The sequence below is a fragment of the Sander lucioperca genome, chromosome 13, assembly GCF_008315115.2.
Source record: "Sander lucioperca isolate FBNREF2018 chromosome 13, SLUC_FBN_1.2, whole genome shotgun sequence".
In the NCBI taxonomy this organism is placed as follows: domain Eukaryota; kingdom Metazoa; phylum Chordata; class Actinopteri; order Perciformes; family Percidae; genus Sander; species Sander lucioperca.
The window spans coordinates 10970609-10998162 of NC_050185.1; the positions used below are offsets into that span (position 1 = coordinate 10970609).

The 27554-nt window shown below is 37.4% G+C and overlaps 2 protein-coding genes across 3 annotated transcripts; both read left to right on the forward strand.

Moving 5' to 3' along the window:
- The first annotated feature begins 4980 nt into the window (after nt 1-4980).
- On the forward strand, nt 4981-6699 carry epd (ependymin). The gene is made up of 6 exons (XM_031320446.2): nt 4981-5181; nt 5304-5335; nt 5458-5595; nt 5686-5872; nt 6033-6114; nt 6248-6699. The coding sequence occupies exons 1-6, from the start codon at nt 5106-5108 to the stop codon at nt 6372-6374; spliced, it is 642 nt and encodes a 213-aa protein (XP_031176306.1). The 5' UTR covers nt 4981-5105; the 3' UTR covers nt 6375-6699.
- Nucleotides 6700-9119: 2420 nt separating this feature from the next.
- On the forward strand, nt 9120-27271 carry stag2a (stromal antigen 2a). 2 transcript variants are annotated; one of them, XM_031320252.2, is made up of 34 exons: nt 9120-9368; nt 12942-13060; nt 13199-13277; nt 13683-13841; nt 14042-14138; nt 14238-14314; nt 14501-14705; nt 14823-14974; nt 15697-15770; nt 16044-16167; nt 16791-16889; nt 17112-17191; nt 17541-17648; nt 18199-18307; nt 18504-18621; nt 18814-18917; nt 19022-19114; nt 19210-19299; nt 19396-19599; nt 19701-19771; nt 19963-20050; nt 20878-20958; nt 21378-21470; nt 21580-21754; nt 21869-22008; nt 22098-22199; nt 22601-22749; nt 22871-22999; nt 23100-23305; nt 23640-23883; nt 24030-24140; nt 24295-24421; nt 25286-25363; nt 25931-27271. In XM_031320252.2, exons 2-34 carry the CDS (start codon nt 13017-13019, stop codon nt 25952-25954), a joined length of 3834 nt encoding a protein of 1277 aa, XP_031176112.1. In that variant the 5' UTR covers nt 9120-9368; nt 12942-13016; the 3' UTR covers nt 25955-27271. The 2 variants fall into 2 exon arrangements, with proteins under 2 accessions (XP_031176112.1, XP_031176113.1); XM_031320253.2 differs by having other exon boundaries at nt 23643-23883.
- Nucleotides 27272-27554: the final 283 nt, after the last annotated feature.

Here is a 27554-nt window from a genome sequence, read left to right on the forward strand (position 1 = left end):
TTACAATCATAACCTCTACATGCCATTTGCTGTAGATTTGACTGTAGATTTCCATATGGTCTTCAGTCACATCACTCGGCATTATTTAGTAGGATCCTGCCATGCTCTTTTAAAAGTAAATAAAGTGTTGGTAGTATCATTGAAAGTGTTATTGAAAGTATATGTTTATGGTTTTCCTCATGTCTCAGAAACAGCTCTTTCTTCCAGAAAATTGCGCAACCATGAAGAGGTTGATAATTCTTTGGACGTAAATTCCCAACCAGAGATAAATCTAATGCAATTAATATGGGAAGTCACCCAACATTCAAAAGAATGACAACTGGGGGGATGTTCTGTCAATAAGTTGAAAATTAAACAAAATGTGTTGATTAAAGTTTGTAGTCAGTAATCAGCAAACTTGAAGAAATATAGTTGAAAATGTGTACAGTGCCAGTACAGGTTTATTTATCTGGCGTAATTTTGTTTAGTGTACAAAATACAGGACTGCTGATCTTCTTTAAAAGTGCTGCATTAAATAATAACTTTTGAATGATCTGGTCTTTTTTTCTTCATTTCACTTGTTTCTTTTTTTCTTATGTTAAACAGCTATTTTTCATACATGTGTTTCTGTATTTATTGTTCATTTTAATGTTCAATAAGTGTGATTGTTTATGTATGCACCAACCACCCATGCAAATTACTTGTAAGTACTTACTTGGCAATAAACCTGATACTGATTAATTTCCAGTTGTGTTTTTTACATTCCAGCACATAAATGTCATAGATTTGAGTGATCTATAATTAGAATGTATGGCTTGATTGTCACTTTTTAGGCACCCGCTTCACCCATAATTAGATTTTTAAAAAACTTGTCGTTGTCGTTAATGAAGCAGTCTCTTCCTTCATCTACACCTACCAAACCACAGGTGCACAGAGTCAAAGGCATGATTATTCTCTGAGGATGGGATTTATTTAATGAAAGAGTGTCACTGGCCACACCAGGCCACTGCCAGGTAAAAAATTTTTTCTTAAATGTTAAAATGAACAGCTTATTCTAACACTTTTTTCATAATCACTATTCAAAGTTTTATATATATATATATATATATATATATATATATATATATATATATATATATATATTTTAGAAACCACACATGAGAAAAGATCATTTTAGGAGCTTCCATTAGGAAAAGGTGACAAAAAGAGTAGGGGTTATTTTTCTGGATTTAATAGGTATGCGAGACCAACTATATGAGACAAAATATGCATATCTCATTGTGGTGTCAAGAAAAGTTACAGTGTGACTGGGACAAACAGACAGGGTAAAGATAAGATCTTTTTTGTAAACTTTTCTCTTTGATTTACAGTTCATGACTTTCTGATTGCAGTTAATCTATAACCCCCAAGACATTCATGATCCAATTTATTACATTAACGTACATCATGTGACTTTTTCATTGTAAATAAGAATGTATTGCCCCAAAGTATTGTGCATAGATAAAGTGCTTAATCAAATTAGATGGCCATGCTCGCACAAGGTACCAGAAACCAAACATGTTCAGGTTCTATCCCTTAACCAAAGCGCTATCCTGTCCCTAACCACTCAGCTGCTACCCAGAGCATGTCTTGCCAAGAAAAGCAGTGGGATTCATAACATCGCTTAATCCACAGACACCAACGCCATTTACCTCATTGTCATTAGATTCATTAGCGGAAGGAAGGTAATCACTGAAATCCAATAGGCATCACATCAGCATACTTGTGTTTTCATTAATAAGGTCTTGGTATCTACATTGCCAAGATATATTTAACATCCTTATTGAGTACAAAGTCAACAACCATGACACAAGCTCACAGGATGTATAGGTTAGCTTTGAAAGTTCCTTGTACCAACTCTGAACTGGGGAAATACTGGTTTACAGTAGTATGCATCTCATTTCTAGAATGAAAATGTAATTTGGGACATTAAATCCTCTGAGGGACTTTAAAGTGTGCATGTGCGATGACTGCTTTATGTGACTGAATTGTCTTGTGATGTTGTATATACTGTATGTAATTTGTTTTCAGGTCTCTGTAACAAATACATCTTAGTTATCAAATTATGTTTTGGTTGATAATATGATGCTGTCATTATTAGTCATCATTAAATGTAAGTACTGTAGGCCACATACTTTACATGAGGAAATAGGAATTTATAGAAACTATGGGACAATAAATGTTGGGTCAGTGGGTGAGTCACAGACAAAAACAAGCTGACTTCCTCTCAGAAAGAGAAAATGCTGAGTTTTTTTGAACTGTCATTATATTGTCAGTAAGACGGGTGCTTAAGGAGAAGGGCTTCCCTCATTTTCATAACCCCCTCCCCCCCGTATTCCCCACATACAGTAATGTTAAATTTCCCTTGTGGCACGCACAATTACTCTATTTTCGGTCTCATTCATTTGTGGTTTCAGACATCCCTTTTAGTTTTGTTATGTATTTCCTTCCCTTTTTGAGAATTCTTCAATAAACAGTAGAAAGCTAATGCTATACTGAAGTCCAGTTCTCTTATTCAGATTATGGTAAATGAAGTATAATCACATGTTGCTTTTCCTACTATGACTATGATGAAAAATGCTGTGCTGTGATAAACAGAAAGAAAAAATGCTGCTGTGATAAAAGGGCTATTACGCAACAATCGCTAGTCTTTAAAAGTCGATAAAGCCTTCAGAAATCCTAATGCTGATTAATAATGCATAACAAATGTAGTTAACATTTAGGACATAATTCAATTCTAATACAACAATAATTGCCTGTCTTCCTAGGGTGTGTTTACCTGTTAATAGAACAAGTCAATTGATTCAAAAACAACCCACCAAACTGACCAATTTGCTTTTATAGATGGCAAAATGATTAGAGTGAGAACAGGTGAACATACCATACAGTATAACTGCAACTTGAAGCTGGGGAAAGTTATGGAAAATCTAAAATGTCTAAATTAAAGTTTGATTTCATTTATATATATATAAATGAAATCAAACTTTAATTAATATATATATATATATATATATATATCAATATTTAAATCACTCTGCTTTTGTGAAGAAACCAGGGCTAATGCACAGTAACATTTAAGTAACCGAATAAACTAAAATGACAAAACAAACACACACGTTTTATTCCATTTTATATACTAAGATTAATGTTGTCTTTGCATACATATTTCAAATTAACATATCATTATGAAGACATCATATGGAAAAAGACAAATTCATTTCATTTATATAAATGCAGCCTTTTAGATTCCAAGTCTGCCCACTAACATAAAATGGACCAAAAAATACAAAATTAAAATGTTCTACATATATTTTTAGTCAGATAGAATAAGTTATTATGTTAGTATGTTACTGCGTTAATATCTGAGGTCATGTCAGGCCAACAGAGCTGCAACACACATGAGATACTGTAAACCAGTTACTGCTGGTTTTCACTTGTCTGACAAAGTGCACTGAGCTGTTTTTTCTTGAACGCACGGACACAACAGGGACATTTTGATGTGCAGAAGAACAAAAGACAGCTGCATGAATGTGTAGTTGTGACAACAACACAGTTTTGAGCTGGCTCACTCGTGTAGTTGACCTGGTAAAAACTCTGCAGGCTTTCTATTTAGTTTGGATCTCTTTTATAAAAGAAAGGGTGAAGTTGTTTTAGGAAGCCGGCCTAATGCACTGCTGGACAACACTCTTCAGCGTGTTGTACACAGCTTCATAATGTTTTTTTTTTATGTGTTTGTTCACTATGACATTCTGAGACATTATGCATACACCTGACTGTTTTTCTTCATAGTTTATGTCTATTGTATTTTTTAATAGACAAGTGCTACAATGTATCAAACACAAAGCATTTTTTTTGTTCACTAAAAACACAATTTTTGTTCAGGAATCCAAAATATAAAGGTTTAATCTGGATTTTTGCACAGTTGCTGATAATTATATTTAGTCCACATGAAACAATGCTTTCGCCTTTGGTGTTTATTTGGGAAATAATACAGGGATGTCAGGTGTTTCCATATTTATTTATCTAAGTTGTAATCTGCACTTTGCATTTACATGCACAACATACATTTTTTAATGAAGTCAGTTGGCAGATGGTAAAAACCTTTTCCTGTGGCATTCACTAGCTAGCCATAAAGATCATTAAACTGATTTATTAAGTAAACACATCGCATCAAGGTTGATCGGATTTGATTCCACTCCTGAAAAGATTTGTCTACTTCTGAAAAAAAAAAAAAAGCCAGGTAATGACATAAGATGTTCATTCTAAAATTAAGACCCCCCATAAATTGAAATCAAATTAAATTGATAAGTCGCCCTTGACTCAGAAATGTGTTTTGCTTATTGTTACTTCGCTTGGATGTTTGACCTCCACCCTATGAGCAAAAAAACATTTGTTATTCTAAGCAGAGCATTTTAGATGTCTTTAAATGGGATCTGCAGCCATCCTGCATCCATACAACTAACTTTGAGTGAGGAGGAAGTAGTTTATTGAACCTAAGGTGACATGAAATGTTGGTCCATTGCCATTATGGAACAGAAATTCATCATTCAAAGCGAGGTTTCACTGTCTGACAGACACAGGCTGCATCCATGTCAATCTAGGCTTTTTCTTAGCAAAAAAAAAAAAACGTAGCAGTAGGTCTACAGTGCATACTTCTTAACCATATCATCACTGTAAATGGTAAGTTGTTATCACACACTGTACAGTTAAATAAATCCAAAAGAAAAAAAAAACTTTTTTATTAAAAGATAGCTCTATTTCACTCCAAGAGCCTTGATTAACCTCCACAATCGTCCCCACTCGACCTCTGGTTTACATACGACCCTCTGAAAGGCACAGAGACAGCTGCACAATCACAAAAGAAAAGATAGCCTAAGATATTTTTTATTGGGTCACCACCAGCTGGGTCTAATTTGTTTAGACAGCTTGATGTTTGAAGTCCTGGGTCCTTTTTACGCAATACCTATTGACTAGACCGGATTTTATCCCTATAAAAGCAGCCGTAACTTCACTGAAAGGTAGATGCGCTTAAAGGGTTGTTTTTGCCATCTCGAACTGTATTTTGTGACTCCCTCTGGACCAGGAAAATGTATGCAGCTTTTACGCTCTTCGTCTTCATCTGCTTGACTGCCACCACCCATGCAGATCACCATCAGCCTTGTCGTAAGACCTTGTAGTTCCATAATTTTGGTTATTGTTATATTCGTTTAAAATGTGTCTAATGTCTTGTATATCTTGTTATCAGCAAGCATAACACCCATCTAACTGACACGGTTGTCTTTCAGATGCACCCAATATGACAGGATTCATGACTGTGGTGAGTTCTTCAAATTTGTCTTTCAAGACCAATAGTCCTTCTTGTACTTTTTAAAGCATTTTAAAATATAGCATTAAACCTATTCTCTTTCTTTCTGAATGTATGTTGTTGAATGACACCAGGTAAGCCTTAAGGGTGAAGTGAAAGCATTTGGTGCATTCACTTATGACTCAATGGGTAAGAAACTACGGTTCAGATCAAACGAGAGCCACCCGGTCAACACATCCGTAGGTTTGGATGTGCTGATGTTTTTCGATGAGGTAACTGATTTCTTTCCTTTTTATAAATGTGACAGTACACTTGATGCTGTTTCTCACCTTGACATCTAAATCTGTGTCTACATCTGGCAGGGGATATTCTACGAGATTGACAGCAAAAACCAGAGCTGTGAGAAAAAAACATTGCAATGCACCCAGCACCCTCTAGATATCCCCGATGATGCAACATTCATGACTACAGTAAACACTGGGAATCCATCCATTGAAGGGGAGGGATTAAAAATCAATGCATGGACAGGATCAATGCCAGACAAGAAAGGTAAGAGAGATGCTATAAAATAATACGTATAATAATAATAATAATAATAATAATAATAATAATAATAATAATAATAATAATAATAATAATAATAATAATAATAATATGTGACAGGGTTCATTATGACTTGAATTTTTTTGTCCATATTTCTCTATTTCAGGCAAGTACTCCATGGCTGTAACCATGGGATGTTTGCCTGTGGGCACATTCTACTTCTATGAGTCCTCATCATTCCTTTTCAGGTTGGGGAATCATTTTTAAATGCTTGGGGCAAATGACACGTTGATGCGACTCTCTAGTATCTGTTAGCGCCACAGGTTATAATGAATGTTGTTGAAAAAATCTCCATGTCATTATTGTATCATTTTCTCACAGTCTCACAGAGATTGACACCGAGATCAAGGATCCTGATCTCCTCTTGGTGCCCTCCATTTGTCTGGGACAGCCTTTGGAGGAGACACCTGAAGGGACCGTCCATAGCTTCCTCAACGAGTTCATGTAGATGACACCTTGCCAGCAGAAAATCCAACACCCTATCCAAGTGTGGCCTGCCAGAACCTTAGACTTTTCTTTGCTTTTCATGTGTGACTCAAGTTTTTCGTGTGGCACTGCACTACATCACATCTGTTTCCATCTTCCGCTCCCCTATGAAAATATGGCTTTGAATGGATCATCCTGTATACATACACTTTGATGTGAAGGAAAGAGATGGCCTGGATTATAGAATTAGTCATAATTACTAACAGTTTGGTTGCTTTTCAAGATGGTACTGCTTACAAAACCTGTAAGATATGCTTAATGGAACAATAAAATGTCAAAGCTGTCAATGGTGTGAAGAGACGTTCTTTCATCCAATGTTATTTCCTTATTGCGTGTTTTGACTTGACTTTGTATACAACTTTTGAACACACACGTTTTGCATCAAGAAACAGCAAACCTTTTCAGAGCTGTATGGTCGGATTAATGCACAAGGGGGCCCTGGGGCAAAAACATAGGTTTGGGCCCCAATTGACTCCCTGTTCCTTTTACCTGTGCATTCTGTAAATATCCATCAAGGAAAGGGTACTACACATGGCAGATTAATTATGTTCTGTCCAGCGATCCAGTAGCAATTAGGTTTTGGTAATTTGATTACACACAATATCAGCTAAACAAAGTTTGAACTTTAAGAACTGACTGTCTCTAATTCGAATTTATATTAGTGTAAAAGTAAGAGTTATATTAGAGTTTTTATGGTCTGGAGGCCAGATGTTCTTCATACCAGTGTCAAGGCTAGCATGCTACCTAGAACTAAGCAACCAAAATCTGACAATAGAAAAACTAACAATAAAGGAAATGTCATGTGCATTGCCTTCTAGGGATTGAGAAACAACTTTTACTGTAGGAATAATAGATATTTAAAATTATTATTTTTGTAATTACTGTCTTTCAAGGGATACCCAGTAGGGACTAAACATTATTAGTATTTGCTAGTTATAATATACTAAACTGATATGAACTCTTGTACACAGCCCTGCAATGAATACTGTCTAGTCTAGTGAATGTTTTGTCTAACCCCATATACATATATGGTGGAGGAAAGAATATCAGAAACTATTTGTCCAACCAGAAGCAGTTGCTATGCAAAAAAGGTTCCCAAAAGGGACCAAAAAAAGAACAGTTATTGTTATTTTTGTAACATGCATGTTACAAGACAGTTTAACAAATATTGCTATGGGCAACTCCTGGCAGCTTTTTACATATATTTCTTTGAGTAGACAATTGATAAGTCAGACTTTTAGCTTCTTATGAGTCATTTGTGCTGAAATAGGAAACCATGCATTTGGGGTAAAGACCATTTATTAGGGGCTTAACAAAACAAACATACGATATGGGAGCTTTTGTTGATTTGTTTGGATGTTAATAATTTACTTATATTATAAGTTAGCGAAATGTGGTCAAATATGTTAGGGTTATTATATTATGTGTGAGTGTATGTAAATATGTGTATGCAAATATATTTTTGTGAAGAGTATGTATGTGTATGTACGTGTATGTTTAAATGTTGATATATATCTGTATATGGATTGTACATTCAAAACACCAAATTGTATATAGTTACATAGGAGTGTTCCACAGTACTAAGGGTCAGGAAGGGAAGTTAAAAAAAAAAAATAATAACAATAATTAATTACTGAGCTATGGAAAAGGGGTAGGATTAAATAAGTGTATACTTTTTCCTACTCCTTTTCAGACATGTATATGTTGGTTAATGTTTCTTATTGTTTATTGAATGTTTTGTGTATTTAACTTCTTTGTACATTTCTTTGATGTTTTGTTTGGTTTATTTTTGATATGTCTGAAATACATTTCTTCATCATCTTCATTCATTCATACTAAATGATTTGCCTACAGTTTTTTTTTTAGGGTGTCCAGTAAGTTGCAGGCTATTTCCATCATGTTCAAACATTTGTCCACATCATCAAACTGACCCAAGTCTTCAAGATGTCAATAATTATCACATATTGAGGTTAGTTACCAAAAATAATGTTTTAAGTATACATGTGTTTGCTTCATGATAGTCTATCCACCTATTACAGTACGGAGTACACAGAGTAGCCTATATAAAACAAGAGAGCAGCTTACTCTTTACATGCAATAGGCTGAGCAGGTATAAACTGGTGACTTTAATGGTTCACTTCAGTTATGAAGGGTTGATGGTGTGGAAATGTTTTGATAACATTTATTCCTCCTATTAAACCACTCATGGTTAACCACCTCAAAACAGTAGGAAGGAGCTCCGAATATTTTGTAAATAATGTACAATAGCAACAATTGCATGGAGTATATGTTTAGCTGTTTTTATGTAGGATAATCAATCTAAATCTAATCTGGGCTAACACAGGAGTTAATGTTTGTCAAATTGAAATTAGAGTCAGGTTTCAAGTTAGCACACAACTTCTTCCAAAGTGTTTACTTGAAGTTAGGGGTCTCTATGTAATCTGTAGCCTACTTTTCTTTTAATTACCTGTGAATGTAGCCTAACATGTTTATATTTTTATATTGTTACATATTTGCAATACACAAATGCATTTGTGATACGCAATCTGTTGAGTTACAGTGCCTCTCTCCACACACAGCTCATGCAGATTGATTTCAGACTTGGATGTTTTTGCTTGAAGAGAATATTGTCCAACACAGTGAGTCAATAAGCTTGACAAACACGAGAAAAAAGTCAGAAGCTCGACAACACTGACAATATGTGGCCCCTTCTGACCAGCAGTTCACGCAGCCACCGACAGGTGGTGTGTGTGCTACATGCATAACAACGAAAATACAAACTGTACATTGCTATGTTAGCCACCAAGAAGCTTCTTAACGTTAGCTTGTAAACAAACTGTTATTTTTGAGTTTTGGGAAATGACAGTTTGTGCAGGAAAATAACGATATCACCCTCTTTGCAAAGTCCGCAACGTTTGGATTATTTGATTTCTGTCCGTCTTTGATTTAAAACGAGGTAAGTAAGTTGTAAAATGGCGGATAGCTAACGTTAACATCCAGGGAGTTTGTCATTGATGCTGCTATAACGTTACTGGCTAGCTGACCAGGCACTTGGCATTAGTGTTGTCAGGAGTAATTGACATAAAAATACGACTTTCAGAATAAATTAAAATTAACGTGATAAATAATGGCGAGGTAACATTCCAGCTGGTGTGAAGTAGCTAGCTGGCTAGTGGTCCCGTTGGGCAGCTATAGCTAACGGTAATGCTATCCAAACTAGCAACTAATCTGATGCTGAAAATGTATCAAACTAATTCTAAAGTGAATCCTAATCCCCAAAGTTAGTTGCTCGGTACGAATAAAGTGGCCAAGGAGAGGGTCTAAATGTAACTAGATACTGTATCGGCTAACATCTCAATCAGTAGCTAAAGTTAGCTCCCATTAGCCAGAGAGCTGTTCGGCACGGCCGTCTTAGCAAAGACGGGTCGTCAGGAAGAGATGAGAGTGGATAGGAATCAATCATCACCAGCTTCGGAGATCTCTGTAGTTGCGTTTGTAGCTCGGAAGTATACAACTGCGCGTGTCAGAACTGTTGTGGGATAACTTAATTTAGCTATATTCGAAGTAAGATTAGAGTTAACCACCACAAAAACCTGGAAAATACTTGTGAGGATATTACGTTAACGTTACTTATCCAAGCAAGTAACGAACGTTACCAGTAGCTACGCTTCCTATTTATGGTCCTTGAAGTCCGTTGACAGGCCCCTCGTCTGTTCAGGACAAGGACAACCATGTCATGTTTACACCGCATTTTGGTATTTCCCGTTACAGTTCTAGTGTGCTTGTGTTGTGTAAACACGCCCCCACAGATTTCCCTTATCTGCCGTAACAGCTTATTTGCCGAGTTGTGAAGCATCGGCATCTGTATACCTTACGTTATTTGTCCGGTTGAACCACATAACCATACAGAAAATAATTATATCAGGTTAATGTACTTAAGTCGAAAAACTAATAAATGCCCTACCTGCAAAAAAGTAGACCTATGTGCGCTGAGACTGCTGTTGGAGGAGCTGGGTTTCTTTTTAAAGACATTGACATGACATGACTGGAGAATTTCAGTCAGCACAGGGAATTTGTTAAACCAAACGAAAATAGTTTTTTTTAATGTTTTCCAGGCCCATGCACACTTTCTCCTAGTTTGGAAGACCGCATACCCAAGCATCAGTCAGTAGCCTACAGTGTGGTTGAAAATAATACTGTGGTGGGCCCAGAAACTTATGAATCATGTCTGCAGCCATATGCATGCTGGCATTCGCTCATTTGTGTCAGTCAGCAGGAACTTAGTTGTAGATTTAGCCTTGGTTTTTCAGTACTGGTGTCATACTGCTCTGTCATATAACCACCTGGCCAATGGTAGATGGGCAATTTGCCTTTAGAAAACCATCTGCTTGTCTTGCTCAGTAGAATTCATGTTCGACTTTGGGTCAAGAGGTCAGTACATGTCTAACAGTAACAGACATTAACTCCCTGTGAGTGTGGCTACCAAGTTAAACACTACACAAAATCACCTTTGTAATATCCCCCATTCTTATCATTTGACTTAACGAGAGGAAGCAAAAAAAGCATGATTTTGATAAGGTCATTAAATTAATTTTCACTGCCCAGCTGCACATTCTCCCACAGTCACAGTCCACCCTCAAAAACATGTATAAAATACATAAAATTGTCATCTATGTCATGTAGCACATTTTTTGTATTTTTATTTGATGAATCAAAAACTGTTATTATCTGCCAAAAGTGACATCAATCATCATAATGTGTATTAACTAATTTATTACAATCAGCACTAGGTTGTAATACAGCATAGAAAACTGGAGGATGACAAAAATGATGATAAAATGTGTTATCTGTATTTCCAAATGTGCAGTTTTAATATAAATAACTGATTTTCAAGCCCTGGATTATCTGCACAGTTGGAGACAGAAGTAGGATTTAGGAGTTCTCAGTGTGTAAAATTGTAGAACAGAGAGTGGAAGAAACTGACAAAAGCACCCCCATTAAGGCTGTAACAAAAGCTTGGATGTTGAGGAGAGCTCTGAACAAGATGTGTGATTTAAAGTAGGGCTGCATCTATTGATTGTTTTCTTCACCAATCAGTTAAGATTATTACATTAATTGTTCTGTCTATAGAATCTCAGAAAATATTAGAAAAAAGGATGACATATTCAAATTGCTTTTTTTGTTTGATCAATTGTCCAAAAATGAGAGAAGTAGCAAATCTTTGCATTTGAGAAGCTGGAACCAGAAAATATCAAATCAAATATCAAAATTGTCGGTGCTAAAATTTCTGTTTGTAGGCCTTTTTCACAGCGGACCTTTTGACATACTGTAGTAGGAAAAGCACTTATAACACTAACAACGGCTAATGTCCCAGTAGGCCATGGCAGTGTGACAGTGAGCCAAAATGAACAATACCAGCACCCTGAAACTGACACAGCTAAAAGTAATTCAGCCATTATTAATTTTGTTATTAAGCCTACACCTCTGCTTTTTTTTCAGGCTTTGCAAATGTTTAATAAGCTATAAATGCACCAATCATGTCTGCTTGGCCTTAAGAATAAACATGCATTACGGTGAAAACCAATGGTTAACAGGGTTCTATTTAAGGTGTAAAGGTAGCTTAGCTAGCAGAACAAAACGTGGTGAGTTCATGAGCAAAAATTCACAATCTAGTGTATATATGGGGGGAAATCAGTCCCTTACATTGATATTTTACATTACATTTTCAAGTAGCTAGACTACTACTGCCATGCAATGACTTGGACTCACCACCTAGTTGTTTAAAAAAATATTTCTTGTGTACACAGGTACATGACTCCTAAAACTTGTAGAGATATGCTATCAGTGTAATTATTGCTGAGACCCAGAAAATGCTGTCGTCTTGTCTTGTCTTTTATCAAACATAATATCTCTGCATGGTAATCATCCTGGCATATACACTGGTTTCATGTAACTGAGGTGTTTGAGTGGTTCATTGCCAGGCTGGTGCATCTTAGGTGAGCCTGATGCGCCAATAGAAACAAACATGTTCTCTTCATCCCTGGTCTTGAGTGTTAGATGGGGTCTTGTATAACATGTAGAGCTGAAAGATGAGGACAAAATCAAATATCACAATCATTTTTGACCATATACCTCAATATCGATATTGTGGCGGTATTGTAGGGTTGGCAGTCGGTGCTTCACAAAATATTTACACAATGAGATTTTTGATAAATAATCATCAGTAATATGGATATAATGACTAAGTGGGTAAACGCAAATAATAGAACAGCCAGAACAGTCTGGTAGGTTCAGAAAATTACATCACTTTACTGTAATGTAGCCTTTAAAATCAGGAAAAGACAACACTTCATCTTCATATTACAATATCAAAAATGTAAGATATCTAGCCTCATATATCGATATTGATATAATATTGATATATTGCCCAGCCCTAATAAGATGTACTAGGATTTGTTTGTGAGGTATTGCAGCTAGTGTCTCTGTCGTCATTCATCAACAAACTTTTCTCACATGGCTTATTTTCCAGGTGCAGATACCTTCTTGCTTGGGGTCCAGAGCAGTAGAAGCACCCACTCAAGCAGATCCAGAAAATGTTAAAGAAATGATAGCAGCGCAGGATTTGCACACAGAGTTTCAATTTCCTCAGTAAGCAGAGCATCACAGATATGCATTCTCAAATTAAACTTGCATTTGAATGTTTCTTTTGTGTGTGTATTCTAGGAACTTAAATGTTATTTTTGAAATCTGCATGGTGGTTGTAATGACTTCATCTGTTGTGCACAGAGAGGCAGAATCTCAGTTGTCTTCAGATACTGACCTTGATGATCCTGATGGCAAACATGCAAAGACAGGAAAGGGCATGGTATGTTTTTCAAACCTTTGATCTTCATGTATTCCTTTTCCATATCTGTCCATGTGTAATCAGGGTCACAGGGAGGCTTGAGCCAGTCCCAACATGCATTGGGTGGAAGGCAATGAAACATCCTGGACTGGTTCCCAGTACAGCACAGGACTAACACTGAGTAGAAACAGTGTGGTGTTACGCAACAGCTGTGTTTGATCAGAAAATAAGTTAATGCCGCGTCACTGTCTACATCAAATGTCTGTAATGTGATTTAGTCCCACACTGTGGCAGCTTTTAAATCCCCAGTAACCTGATAAACTATTCAGTCTAAACAACTGCACATTTAATGCTCATGAACTGTGCTCAGAGTTACAGCACAATAACACACTTTCATCTTTCATTTAATATATTTCTCCCTAACAGGCAGCCAAGAAGGGGAAGAAGGCGCTTGGAGACAAGGCCAAAGGTGGGGGAGCAGGGAGGACCCCTGGTCTTGGCAGGGTGAATGGCCATCATCAGGAGAACGGGATGGAGAATATGACCCTGTTTGAGGTGGTTAAAATGGGGAAGAGTGCCACACAGGTGGGTGTTGTAGTTTCTTCTCATCTTCTTCTCATTGTTTTGTTTTGAAAATATTTTAACTGGGGTGGTAGCTGTGGGTTCTTTTTTTTTTTTTCTCGATGGAATTGTATTGGGGCAGCACCATCATCCCGAACATGCAGTGATATTTTAAGATTTTTTTCCAAAGTTGTATTTGTCATGGTCATTTATTTATTTTCTAGTCTGTTGTTGATGACTGGATCGAGGCATACAAACATGACAGGGACATTGCTCTCTTGGACTTGATCAACTTCTTCATTCAGTGCTCTGGCTGTAAAGGTAAGTATCTGATATGATGTGTCTAAATATGTAGCAGGTCGGGTGCCTAAAAGTAAATTAATGCTGAACTTTGCTGACATTTTCTAACTCTTTACACAGGTGCTGTGAGTCCAGAGATGTTCAGACATATGCAGAACTCCGAAATCATCCGAAAAATGACAGAGGAGTTTGATGAGGTGATGCAGGCTGTCTTTTTACATTAATTTACAGTATTTATGCTTAAATCAAAGAATAATCTAACCATACATCTGTGCAGTTATTAGATGCAAGCATGTGACAAAACATAAAGGGAAATAAACAGCATGAATCGACAGTGATCCTCCTGACCTCAATCTGATCATCTCCCTGCTATCATCAAACAGGACAGCGGTGACTATCCGTTAACTATGTCAGGACCACAGTGGAAGAAATTCAGGATAAGCTTCTGTGACTTCATTGCGGTTCTGGTGCGTCAGTGTCAGTACAGCATCATCTACGACGAGTATATGATGGACACAGTCATCTCGCTGCTCACCGGCCTGTCTGACTCACAGGTCAGGGCGTTTAGACATACAAGCACACTAGCAGGTTAGTTTTAATGTGCATGTTTTCACTTTGGTGTTCTGCATTTCTGCTTCCTGCCTGCCCGCATACTTACGCCATTATTGTGCAGAAGTTGTATCTGAATTTTGTCATTTCCTGCAGCCATGAAGTTGATGACAGCCCTGGTGAATGTCGCTCTCAACCTGAGCATCAATATGGACAACACACAGAGACAGTATGAGGCGGAGAGGAACAAGGTTGTTGCAAAAAGGGCCAATGATAGGTTGGAGCTCCTGTTACAGAAGCGTAAAGAGGTGAGAAGAAATACAAGTTGTCTAACACTTGTAACTAGACATTTTGTATCATTCCAAATGCTTTAACAGAAAAGCATTTGGAATGTATTCGATGTTTCTCTCAAATACCGGGTCTGTTCGTTTTGTGCATGTCATAGTTCCATTAATGACATATAGCTGCATTCATCCACACTGTACATTTTATGTCTATGCCATCTATTTATTCATCTCTGCATGCTAAACTGCACTTTGTTGAACTAGTAGTTACTGTGTGCAATGACAATAACATTTAAGAGTCTAATCCAAATATGTAGTAGATCTCATGCATGAATCCCTCATACAAACAGATTCATTCTTAAGTGGCCTGTACGAGTGATTGAAGAGAATATGTGGCGTTTACCAATTTTTACGTATTTAGAATTTTCTTTTAGGTGTGTACAGAATTTACAAGTGGTCCAGACCTGTCATACGAATCATGAACAGATAGTCTGCCTTTCTCCAAAGGGAAAAAAAACATGTCACATCTGACCTGAAATAACAATGAATCTGAATTAACTTTGAGTTTACTAAGTAACTTTAGTTACTGGAGTAACTAAAATAAAAATGTATAACTAAGATAACGCTGTCCAGTTTAATCCTCTGTTGCACCAACGGTGTAACATCACCTACTGTAGGCTATGAAATCTCATTGTTTTGGCTGTTTTCATGCATTTAAAAAGTATCACTTTCTGTTTATCTTTCAGCTTCAAGAAAATCAAGATGAAATTGAAAACATGATGAATGCAATTTTCAAAGGAGTGTTTGTTCACAGATATCGGTATGTGAATCCTTGATTGATTTTGCATGCTGTATGTTGACTGAGAGATTTTACTGAGGAGCCTCAAATCATACTTGAGTCTTATCGCAACAAGCAGGGACTTTTCAATGTTCACTGTTGGCTTTTTGGCGCCCTCTAGTGTGAAATTAATGTCAACACCAATATGTGACCATATCATTTTAGTTTGACACCCAACAGCTCTGCTGTGTTCACACAAGGGCATGTTATATTATGTTACTGACTAAATTAAATCAATTCTCTTGTATTTGCCAGTGATGCCATTGCTGAGATCCGAGCTGTTTGTATTGAGGAGATTGGAGTGTGGATGAAGCTGTACAGTGACGCCTTCCTCAATGACAGCTACCTGAAGTATGTTGGCTGGACAATGCATGACAAGGTGAGACTGTGTCTAAACAAATTAACCTTAACTTGAGAAAAGCTGATGAAGTGACAAAAAACATTTCCAGATATATTGACCAAATGTACACTAACTTCTAACCTCAGTTTAAATCAAAGTAGCCAGTCCTTTTAGTCAAACTTCTTGCAGTCACTTCAGAATACAAGCCATACGTAGTCCTCTTTGCTGGAATATTTTTGCTGGGAGAAGCAGCTACTGGTAGTATTGTATTTCAATCAAACAGGATGGTAACATCACAAAAGGTCCCCGTTTGTCCCTTTCTCCAGCACCACTGGGGCTTGGTGCTTGTGCTCAAGATTATGACATATGATGTTTTTACAATCTAAATCATGAAGAGATGTGCATCCATATCAGCATAAGACCAGCAGATCCCATGATTTTTGGAGAACTTAATGTTATTGGGTCCATATCACCTTTTTTATCAAAATCTGATCAATTGTTTTGGTTGTGGCAAAGGAATGGAAAAAAACTGAACTTCATTATATAATTAGATTGTGTCTATAGGGGTTCATAATAATAAACAGGTTTAATTGGGATAATGGCAAAGTAACCCCTAAGTTTTGGCATTGTAAATAATTTATGTGTTTCTAATGTGACTGCAGCAAGGTGAGGTGCGGCTAAAGTGCCTGACTGCCCTACAAGGTCTGTTCTACAGCAGAGAGCTCGGCGCACGGCTGGAGCTCTTCACAAGTCGCTTCAAGGTGAGCCAGCAGCGGCAACACTTCAGTGCTAGTTAGTCTTGTGCGTCATAAAAAATGTGTTGTAAGTGTACAGGCTTTTCACTAATTGCGCCTTTATATGCCGGTTAACTAAAGAGTAATAACACGATTATGACTTCAGTATACCCACGCACGATATGACAACTAATGTTCTGGAGATCATCTAGCAAAAATACTGTATCTGAAAGCTACTCTCATTGACAGGACCGCATTGTATCTATGACTCTGGACAAGGAATATGATGTTGCGGTGCAAGCCGTTAAACTTCTGACACTTGTCTTGCAGTGAGTAACCTCCCCTCCTCTTGAATGACATTCTGCATTTGATCTTGTCTTATGAAGTCGTATAATATGAAAAGACATAATACTCATTAAAGTCAACACGATAAACACAACACAACACACATTGGGATTACATTTATTTTGTCAAATAAGAGACATTACCCATGTCCATTAGTTTCATAATTTTTGTTTATAGCTGAGGTGACTGTTACTGGGTTTAAAATGGGGAGAATATGACCGTATTTTATTTATATTTTTTTCCCTTAAAGCTTCCGTAAACAAACCATTTCACACATTTAATTCTAAATGCTAATCTTTGATTGACTAAGAATGTGTGCATTTCATTTCACAGGAGTAGTGATGAGGTTCTGACAGCAGAGGACTGTGAGAGCATATATCATCTGGTTTACTCAGCACATCGACCCATCGCTGTTTCAGCAGGAGAATTTCTCTTTAAGAAGTGAGTTTTTTCTTTTGTCTTATGAAATTTTGTAACTGATAATGGAAGTGGTTATCGTATTTTCAACACATTTATGTTAGGTCACATTACACGGTTTAAGTGCCAGAAGTGTTGCAGAAGAGGCCTGTTTATAGTCAGGTTGGATTCACATTAGCCTACATTAGATTCCAAAGTTCATCTTGTTTTACAGCAAAAACAGAAGTGCAAAGAATTGGTGTGCCTGCCAAGTTAGTAACTGTGTGAGATCACATTAAATATATTAAAGTAGAAACAATATTATGCATTCGGAGGTATGTTGAATCCATCATATGACCCCTTCAAGAGAGCATCTAAACAATGTATCCCTGTAGAAATAGTAGGATAATAATGGGAAAATCCTGTTAAATCACGAAATCTAGTACTATGTGACTCCTGGTCTTTATGTGTGTGTGACACCCTATGTTTGTCCCACCTCATAGCTTTCCCAAAGGGACTGCAGGCAGAGCAGTTGTTTATTCCACCTGGCTTTACGAGGCATTTTTAACAGCCTTTTGTATTGTGCTGATTGAAGGCTCTTCAGCCATCGAGATCCTGAGGAGGAGGGATTACCCAGGAGGGGCAGGCAGAGCCTCAATGGCAGCCTTATCAAGACTACTGTCTTCTTCTTCTTGGAGAGTGAGGTAACCAGGCCTTTGTGTCTCGCGCCTGGATGTTAACCCTGTGCTCACTGTAATACGTATGTTTATTGTAAGAAATCAGTTCTAGTTTTGAGTGTTATGATCTCATTTTAGTTTTGGATGAGATCATTCCAATTCTTTTAATCCGATGTATGTTTTCAATTTGATTCAATAAGATTTATCATTTGATGTTTTACAGCTCCATGAACATGGGGCCTACTTGGTGGATAGCTTGTGGGATTGTGCGTCAGAGCTGCTGAAAGACTGGGAGACTATGATCAGCCTGCTGCTGGATGAGCCCATGTCAGGAGAGGAGGGTAAAGATCAGACAATTCAGACAATTACTGGCTCAGATGTTTAGCTCCAGTATGAGGAAAGGAAACCTTCCTCAAAGGTGTCATTTTATTTATTTATACTCTTTTTTTCTTCTTTTCTTTGCTTGGTATTCAGGTAGTTGGGCAAGTAATTTCATTATATTGTCAGTAACTGTCTGTGTCTGTGATTTGTAGCCCTGACTGATCGCCAGGAGACGGCTCTGGTTGAGATCATGCTCTGTGCCATTCGGCAGGCTTGTGAATGCCACCCTCCAGTAGGCAGAGGCACAGGGAAGAGGGTGAGTGTCTGGTCGCCATGCTCGACATACAGTAGAGAGGATTATTTGTGTCTCTTGAATGATTTCATGTTATAAACATTGTTTGGTTTTTGTGCATGGAAAAGGTCTTGTCTGCAAAGGAAAAGAAAACACAGCTGGATGATCGGACACGGATCACAGAGATGTTTGCAGTTGCATTACCTCTGTTATTGGCAAAGGTGATTACTTGTGTTCTGCACTACAGCCACCAGCTGTCAGAGTTGGTTTGATTCCCAACCATTCATCCTAAATGCTTTCTCTTTTCTTGTCCCAGTACTGCGTTGATATTGATAAGGTGACGAATTTGCTACAAATACCAAAGTACTTTGATCTTGACATCTACACAACTGGCCGGTTAGAAAAGGTTTGTCAATTTTTACATCTGTTGTAGATTATGCAACTTGTAAATCGCAGCCAATGTCAGTTAAACAATGTTATGTGCTTTCATGTTCTCATTAAGCATTTGGATGCCTTGTTGCGGCAAATCTGGGAGGTCCAGGATAAGCACACAGACACTGAGGTCCTGGAGGCCTGCTCTACCACCTACCATGCTCTCTGCAACGAGGAGTTCACCATCTTCAACCGCGTGGACATCGCTCGCTCCCAGCTTCTCGATGAGCTTGTAGACAAGTTCAATAGACTCCTGGAGGACTTCCTGCAAGAGGTGGGTGTTGTAAGATTTATCTTTGCGTGGATTATTTGAAAGCATGTTCGCTGGTGCAGAAGCAGGGGTGAATGTCACAGGTTTAATCTCTTGTTTGTCAGGGTGAAGAACCAGATGAGGATGATGCCTACCAAGTTCTATCTACACTAAAGAAAATCAGCGCTTTCCACAAGTAAAGCAGTCAACATGATTTCAATTTATTGCTACTAGTTAAAGAGAAAGTCATAGAATTTCCAGTTATACTATTTGGCATTTAAGTTGAGTTTTGGTTTTCCTTTATGAGGTAAAATGTGATTAATACCATTTGCATGCATTATGTTATTATGTATTATTTATCATTTGTGTTTTTCTTTTTGCTTCCAGTGCACATGACCTCTCTAAGTGGGATCTCTTCACCAGCAACTACAGGCTACTCAACACAGGCCTGCAGAATGGGGATATGCCTGAACAGGTAACAGCAGAGTATTCTTTAACTTTGTCAGTAATACCCTTTTTCCACCAAATTAGCATGTATATGTAGATTTTTTTAAACACAGGTAAACCCGTTAAAAATAGCCAATAGAATTATTTTTTATTGCCAGTAGATGAGTATGCCTGTGTGTCACGTTCTACGTCAAAAACGATCTGGAAAACAGGTGTTAACTTTTCCTACTGCAGCTCTACGATACAGTGCACAAAACCATTGAAATACCCGTGCCTACTGCAGAGTCATTTGTCCTGGTGATGAATGCCAATTGTAACCTTTCCCACTGCAGACAAAAGCCAGATGTTAGTGGGTGTAAGTGTTTTTTTTTTTTTTTTGGCCAATGGAAAAGAGGTATAACTTAACTATAACAAAAATGCAAAACCGACAATTTCAGTCAATCAGTGCATTAACATGCACTTAAGTATCCATGGTCGGCTTTCTGCAGTAAGCTTATTTCCTGAAAATCATGTAAACAATGAAATTGGTTTCTGTAATTAGGGTAGGGGATTACAGAAATCTTGCCCATGTATAAGGGTAACATGGTTTCTAATCAACTTTTTACATGAAAAAAAGGTGCGGACAGGGAAAGTAACAGAGCAGAAAGGAGAGATAATTACATGAAGCATTGCATTCTTGTATTTAAAATTATCCCATCCAAAGTCCGACTGAACATAACTGACCTATTGCATTTATAAGCAGATTACCTGCGTAACCTGATTTCTCTGAGTAACCTGGTTACTTAAGTACATGTAAATGCATGGACTGTGTGGAACAGTACGGCTCATCTGATCTCCTTGTCTTCTTCCGCCCAGATTGTGATTCATGCAATGCAGTGCACCCATTACATCATCCTGTGGCATCTAGCGAAGGTCTCAGACGGCAGTTCATTAAAGGTATTTACATATTGATCATGACGCATTTTTAGGTATACTTGGCAAAATAAGTGTATAAGGACAGGTATAAAAGGATATCAGTTAAAACAAACAAAACATGTTTATAATTTGTCAAATAGATACATTATCACAGTCAGTTTAAAAGTAGTCTACCTCCTAATGTGCAAGACAGCTAACAGCCATTTACTACATTATTAAAAGAATATTAACACTGAGTTCTTTAAAGAGATTTGGGTTTTGGATTGCATCTGCTAAGTGGTATTCCCTTAATGGCTGGCACTCGGTACATGGAGTTTTAAAGTACCTTTTACACATCTTTGACTTCATACTTAAAACATGTATCAAGAAACCTATGGTTTTTCTCCAAAGACTGATTTTGGCACTAATTGATTGTCTACTTGAACATTTGCTCCTTTTAGGGTGATATGGTGAACTTGAGAAAGCAAATGAGAGCTTTCTGCTTGATGTGTCAGCGTTACCTAAACAGCATCAACAACGCAGTTAAAGAACAGGTGGGGTTATGCCGATAGGACTGTTCTTTTGTTCCTTACTTCTCTACATGGCCATTTTTCAGTACTGCTGAAAATGTTCATCAATGCTGAAGTGTTGTGTTTATTCCAGGCCTTCACCATACTATGTGATCTGCTAATGATCTTCAGTCACCAAATTATGTCTTCAGGCCGGGAACAACTGGAGCCTCTGGTCTATACGCCAGACTCTTCTTTACAGGCAGATCTGCTCAACTTCATTCTGGATCAAGTGTTCATTGATCAGGATGATGACAACAACAGCACAGGTCAGAGTCGGTCAGCAGTGTGTCAACCAACCACACTCAAATTTGAAAAATGAGGAGGCATGTACTGTTTATGATTTCTTTTTGTAAATATTTGTAATATTTTGTATTTTCCAGACGGACAGCAAGATGAAGAAGCCAGTAAAATTGAGGCTCTGCATAAGCGAAGAAACCTTCTAGCTGCCTATTGCAAATTAATCATTTACAATGTGGTGGAAATGAACACCGCAGCAGATATATTTAAACAGTATATGAGGGTAGGTTTAAATACCTTTTTTTATCACTTGTAAGGCATTCATCTTACCCTGCTCTTCTTAGTAACAGTATTCCTTCTCTTTCTTCTTAGTATTACAATGACTATGGAGATATCATCAAGGACACATTGAGTAAAACAAGGCAAATTGACAAAGTACAATGTGCAAAGACACTCGTCTTGAGCCTGCAAGCGGTAAGATTCTTTGCCCAGGTTGAGACTCGATCATTTGTAAAAAAATAACATATTATATATATATATATATAACATATTAATTGTTGCCGTTTCATTTTTGTAGATACATTAGTAGATGCCAGCAATCTTCCAGATTATTGAAAACAAAATCTAAAACATTTACTGACTTTAATAGTAATCTATGAGGCATCACTTTTACAAAAGCTTGCTCCACTGTGCCATGTAAACAGGGGAAGTGGGGGTCTTCTTCAAACTGAATTATAATAAAAAATAAATTAGGATACAGCTGGTTTAAGTTACAGCAGATCACAAATGCATTTAGTCCAGGATTTAGACCTCTCAGTCTGTGAAAATACCTGTAACAAAATGTTGAAAAAGTGTATTTCTGTTACCTTTCATAGTTATTCAATGAGATGTTGTCTGAACTTGGCTTCAATGTCGACCGCTCAACATCAGCCTTCTGTGGCATAAAAGAGCTCGCCCGACGCTTCTCACTGACTTTTGGCTTGGATCAGTTGAAGACCAGGGAGGCTATTGCCATGTTACATAAGTAAGTAACAGTCCTGAGCCAGGGCCTTGTGGTTTACAGCTTTGCATGCAACTCAGTTCTTACACTGACATCTGTGTTTTTTCACGAACAAGGCAAATCATTATTTCCCTCTGTATTTTAGGGATGGAATTGAGTTTGCTTTTAAGGAACCTAGTCCCCAAGGACAGGGGAGTCCACCTCTCAATCTAGCTTTTTTGGATATCCTGAGCGAGTTCTCCAGCAAACTAATTCGGCAGGACAGAAGATCAGTGTAAGTTGTAGCCACAAGACGTGTGTCGTGGTTTATGTTTGTGTTGAGCATGAAGCTGACAAGGAACAAAACTGACTGTTGTTTTCTGATACTTCTACAGTCACATGTACCTGGAGCGATTCATGACGGTTCAGATGGCCCTGCAGCGAGAGGACTGCTGGTTGCCCCTCATCTCATACAGGAACTCCTTGCAGGCTGGAGGGGATGATGACACCATGTCTGTCGTCAGTGGGATCAGCAGTCGAGGGTCCACTAGGAGTAAAAAGTCAAAGCCTGCCACTTCTAGTAAAAGGAAATTGCCTGAAGGTGAGCATTTTTTAAATCATTATACTATTATATTAGATTAAGATTGACTTGTGTACTATATGAGCTGCAACATGAGGTAATCTTCACCAAACTAACTTATTTGTTTAAAATATTTTTCTGTGCCCCCTCTCAGAAATAATATTACCAATTGCTAAATGGCAAATACACAGTAGCAAAGTTGGAACCCTAACCCTTTTTTTTTTTTTTTTTTTTTTAAATGTTTTATTGTCATACGTGTATTTCAACAATTTGTTAGTCACTGGGGATCATTGATCCTCTGAGGAACCTCTGCAAATACAAGGAGTTCTGTTGTTTAATACGTTATTTTCTGTAGCAGAAGAGAACAGCTGCAGCAGCAGTGATGCAGTTTGGATGAACCGTGAGCAGAATGTGCAGACGCCGGTGATGATGCATTCTCCCCACCTCACCTCTACTGTACTGAGGGATCCAAAGAAGATGAGGCCAGAGGACAGCTACACGCCTGCATTCACCATGCCAACAGAGCAGCATTCCCATCAGCCTGTGCCTCCCCAGCAGCAGCAGCCACACCATCACCACCAGGCTGCCATTGACTACAAGTACGAAAACCTTTCTACATACCCATTCCTTTACCTTACCTTGACATGAATATTTGCAAATGTTGCTGCGGTTTACAGCATCTTGTGTTACGTTTGTACTACAGGAATTATGAGGTCATGTTAAATACTGAGCTCTGTCCCCACAGTACCCAGGTTACTTGGATGTTGACACAGAGGCAACAAGCCGAGGCCCGTCAGCAGCAGGAGCGAGTTAGCATGCACTATGCCAAGATGAGGAACCACATGCAGCAAGCAATGTAAGATGGCACTCCTCTTCAGAGTGCATTAAATAGGTTTGAATTGTGGAGAAAACCCAGGAAATGTAACCGTTTTTAAAATAACATCCAGACAATAATACACAGTATGTGGAAAAGCACAATCTCCTAACAAGCGTCTATGTGTACTCCTCAGTCGTCGAGGCTCAGGCCTGATGGAGGATGATGAGGAGCCAATAGTGGAGGATGTGATGATGTCATCAGAGGACCGCTTGGAGGATATCAATGAGGGCATGGATTTTGACACAATCGACATCGATTTGGTAATTTAAAGCTGCAATCCTTTTTTGGCTAATTGGGCGCAAAAGAAACAATATGGCAAACTTGTTAGCAAACTGTTGCTTATTTACACATTCAGCAGTGACGAAGCAACATTATCATTCATTTAGAGTTGTATTTGTGTCCACACAGTGCATGTAAGTCCAGTATTCACTCTTTAAGCTCTGTTTTTGGTCTCTACCAACTCCTGAGGGAAATATCTGGCTCTAAATGTTCCACTATTTTTACCAGCTAGTCCCTGTCTGTCAGTTGTTTGGTGCTGACCAGCTTGTTTACAGTGGGCTTTTAGAATTTGTTTCCTCAAAACAGCTGTTTGCTTGAAAACAATTTCATGGGAGTGGTGAAAGTGAAACAAACAGTAAACTTGTGGGCCTAAAAGCTAAACAATAAACTGAAACTCACTATAAAGCTCCATAAAGTCAAGGGGAGTTGCAGATTCAGGTGATAAGTATCTGTTGGTTCATGACTACGAGCGACCCATTTCACATTGTCATTTAATACATTGTTATTATGAAAATATTGATTATAGCCACACACTTATAGCCACTGCTCATGTGGATTCCCAGTACCAATACAAACAGACAGTGCCTTATTTACGGTAAATCAGTCTGTATGACCCGGTCATGCTTTACTGGGAGCAAACTTTCCAAGCCAGTTTCCTCCAAATAACTGAAGTGTTGTTGCTTCCCTGTGGTGCCAAATATTAGAATTTGCATATCAGTATAATTGTCAGCATTTGATTGCCACAGTTAGAGTTACAGACTATGAGCTTCAAATAGCCTTTTTGTTGTCTCTTATTTCCATTACATTTTGTGATGCATTGTTCTGACTGAGCTGTTATTTTTCAGCCCGCTTCAAAGAATCGCCGAGAAAGAACTGAACTAAAACCAGACTACTTTGATCCGTCTTCCATCATGGATGATTCGGTAAGGATTTTCCACTTCCTATAATGCCATTTGCTTCTTCTTTTTATTTAATAGGTAAATGTGAGTGGCCATGTTTGCTCATCATTTTTAGGCCTGTTTTCTTGAGGTAACTCGATTTTCTCATGAACATGAATCATTATTAAAGGATGTGTTATGAATATAATTTGTTATCCATACATTTGAATATTACAAGTTGGAGTATCCAATACTTACCTGCTGTTGGCTTTAAAGGTGGCTCTGAAACATTTGTAGCTTTCTCCATCATGGAGGACGGCAGCGATAGACATAATTTACAGCATTTACAATGGATTCCTACGGCAACCCTAATAGCAAAAAAGCATCAACATTTCTATAGAAATGTCTTTAAAAACCCTTTAGTAGTTATTTAGTTATTTCTCAATCCTATATTATCCTATATTCACAGTTGACATTAACTTCAATTTCTGAATGTCAAAACTATAATATGTCCTGGAAACAAATCTTTCTCTGCAATAAATTGTGCCAGAACATTGTTTTTCCTGTTTATAAGATTGTAGATTTTTTAATAACTTTTTTGTATGTCTTTAGGTTCTCAATGTTTCAATGTTCTAAAAACAAATTGGATGCATCAAGGAGAATGTGATATCAAAATCCTTGGAAGAGGGATGACAGTTCTCTGTGAAGATCAGAATGGAGCGAAATGGCTATAAATGGTGACACCAATGTTTGCCTCTTTAACACTTTGTTAAAACTTAGAGCGAGAGCTTGAATTTGAATTTGATTCTGACATTTTCACACACAAGACTTTTGTCACACTGCAGCAGAAATGTTTGTTTTGGTTCAGTTACCCTAAAAACAACTAGATGTTAGCTTAGCTCACGACATGTGGCAGGTGCATGGTGAGGGGACAATACCAGACTGAAATTCAAATCAATATATACCTTTAAACTTTTTCATTCAGTAGACAAGACTTGTCTGATGTAAATACATAATGGCCAATATACAGGAGGGGTAAACACAATTTCATGAACACCAGTGGATAGAAATATATAATAGCCCTGCAAAATAATACTACCTTTGTGATGCTTGAAGCGTTCAGTTGTTGTTGAACACTATGATGACACTGCACTTTGTCACAGAGGTATTAATTCAAGTCAATGATAATTTTACAGCCATATTTTTTTCAGAAGTTATCATAGGCTCCAATCAATGTCTCTCTGACGCAATCTAAACAGAAATTGAACATCATAAGCTTTATAAAAACAGCATTTATTGCAGGGTTATTGAATTGGACTGCATAACATTATAAAGGTGTCAGTGATATTGCATTTACCTACTGTACTTTTAAACTGTAGACTTTGGCATGGCATGTAGCCATATATTGAAACATGTACACAGTAAAGTATAATGTGAACTGGCGTCTCATACTGTTCAAAGGCCTTGCCAGAAATGATATACGACATTCTCAGATTTCTTTGTGATGGTATTTTTTAGAAATGTATGTGTTCTGCTTTTATACCTTATAGATGACTTTGATTTATAGATATTTTGTAATGACAATCAAATGTAAATTAATGGTTTCTAATCATGTTATTTCACATAGATGCTGAAATAATCCTTTTTAATGAAAATTATTATGTTACTAAAGATATGGCCAGCCGTTTGTATTTTGTTTTCATCACTCTATTACAAATGGGTGCAAAAATAATGTATTAACCAAACGTAGTAATTTGACAAATTCATGGCTGCGTCTAAAAATATTTTTTAATATTGGGCGCATTCAGTGTCATACATTAAATTTTGACTCAACCTTAAACATGTATCTCTCCTATATCATGACTATTTTTCTCCACTGTATAGTATCTAATAATATCCAAGAAATGCCATAGTTGCAATTTAAAAAAAAAAAAAAGGATTTGAAAAATGATTGAGAAAGCTGTGTGCTGTTTGTTTTGTTTCCAGTTTGTGAGTGTGCAGAGGATTTTTTTTCAAATAGCCAATTTATTTGATGAGCCACTGTTGCGTGTATAAGAGTTATAGAATTATTCTAAATTACAAAGTTTTAGAACTCTTTAGTCAACTATCATAGTATCAGAATTGTATATTATACAAGTACAGATGTGTAATATATTGTGAATCAGTGCTTATTTTGCATTTGCAGTTTCTGTTTGCTTGTAATTTTAGGGAAAGGTTAAATAGAATGTAACTATTT

What these genes read in the sequence shown, in the direction of transcription:
- epd (XM_031320446.2), top strand. Translation starts at nt 5,106, where the DNA reads ATGTATGCAGCTTTTACGCTCTTCGTCTTCATCTGCTTGACTGCCACC. An exon ending in AGATCACCATCAGCCTTGTC is followed by an intron (nt 5,182 to 5,303) that starts GTAAGACCTTGT and finishes GTTGTCTTTCAG; the next exon opens with ATGCACCCAATATGACAGGA. An exon ending in TCCTCATCATTCCTTTTCAG is followed by an intron (nt 6,115 to 6,247) that starts GTTGGGGAATCA and finishes ATTTTCTCACAG; the next exon opens with TCTCACAGAGATTGACACCG.
- stag2a (XM_031320252.2), top strand. Translation starts at nt 13,017, where the DNA reads ATGATAGCAGCGCAGGATTTGCACACAGAGTTTCAATTTCCTCA. An exon ending in TACCTCTGTTATTGGCAAAG is followed by an intron (nt 19,115 to 19,209) that starts GTGATTACTTGT and finishes TTCTTGTCCCAG; the next exon opens with TACTGCGTTGATATTGATAA. An exon ending in TATTTAAACAGTATATGAGG is followed by an intron (nt 22,009 to 22,097) that starts GTAGGTTTAAAT and finishes CTTTCTTCTTAG; the next exon opens with TATTACAATGACTATGGAGA.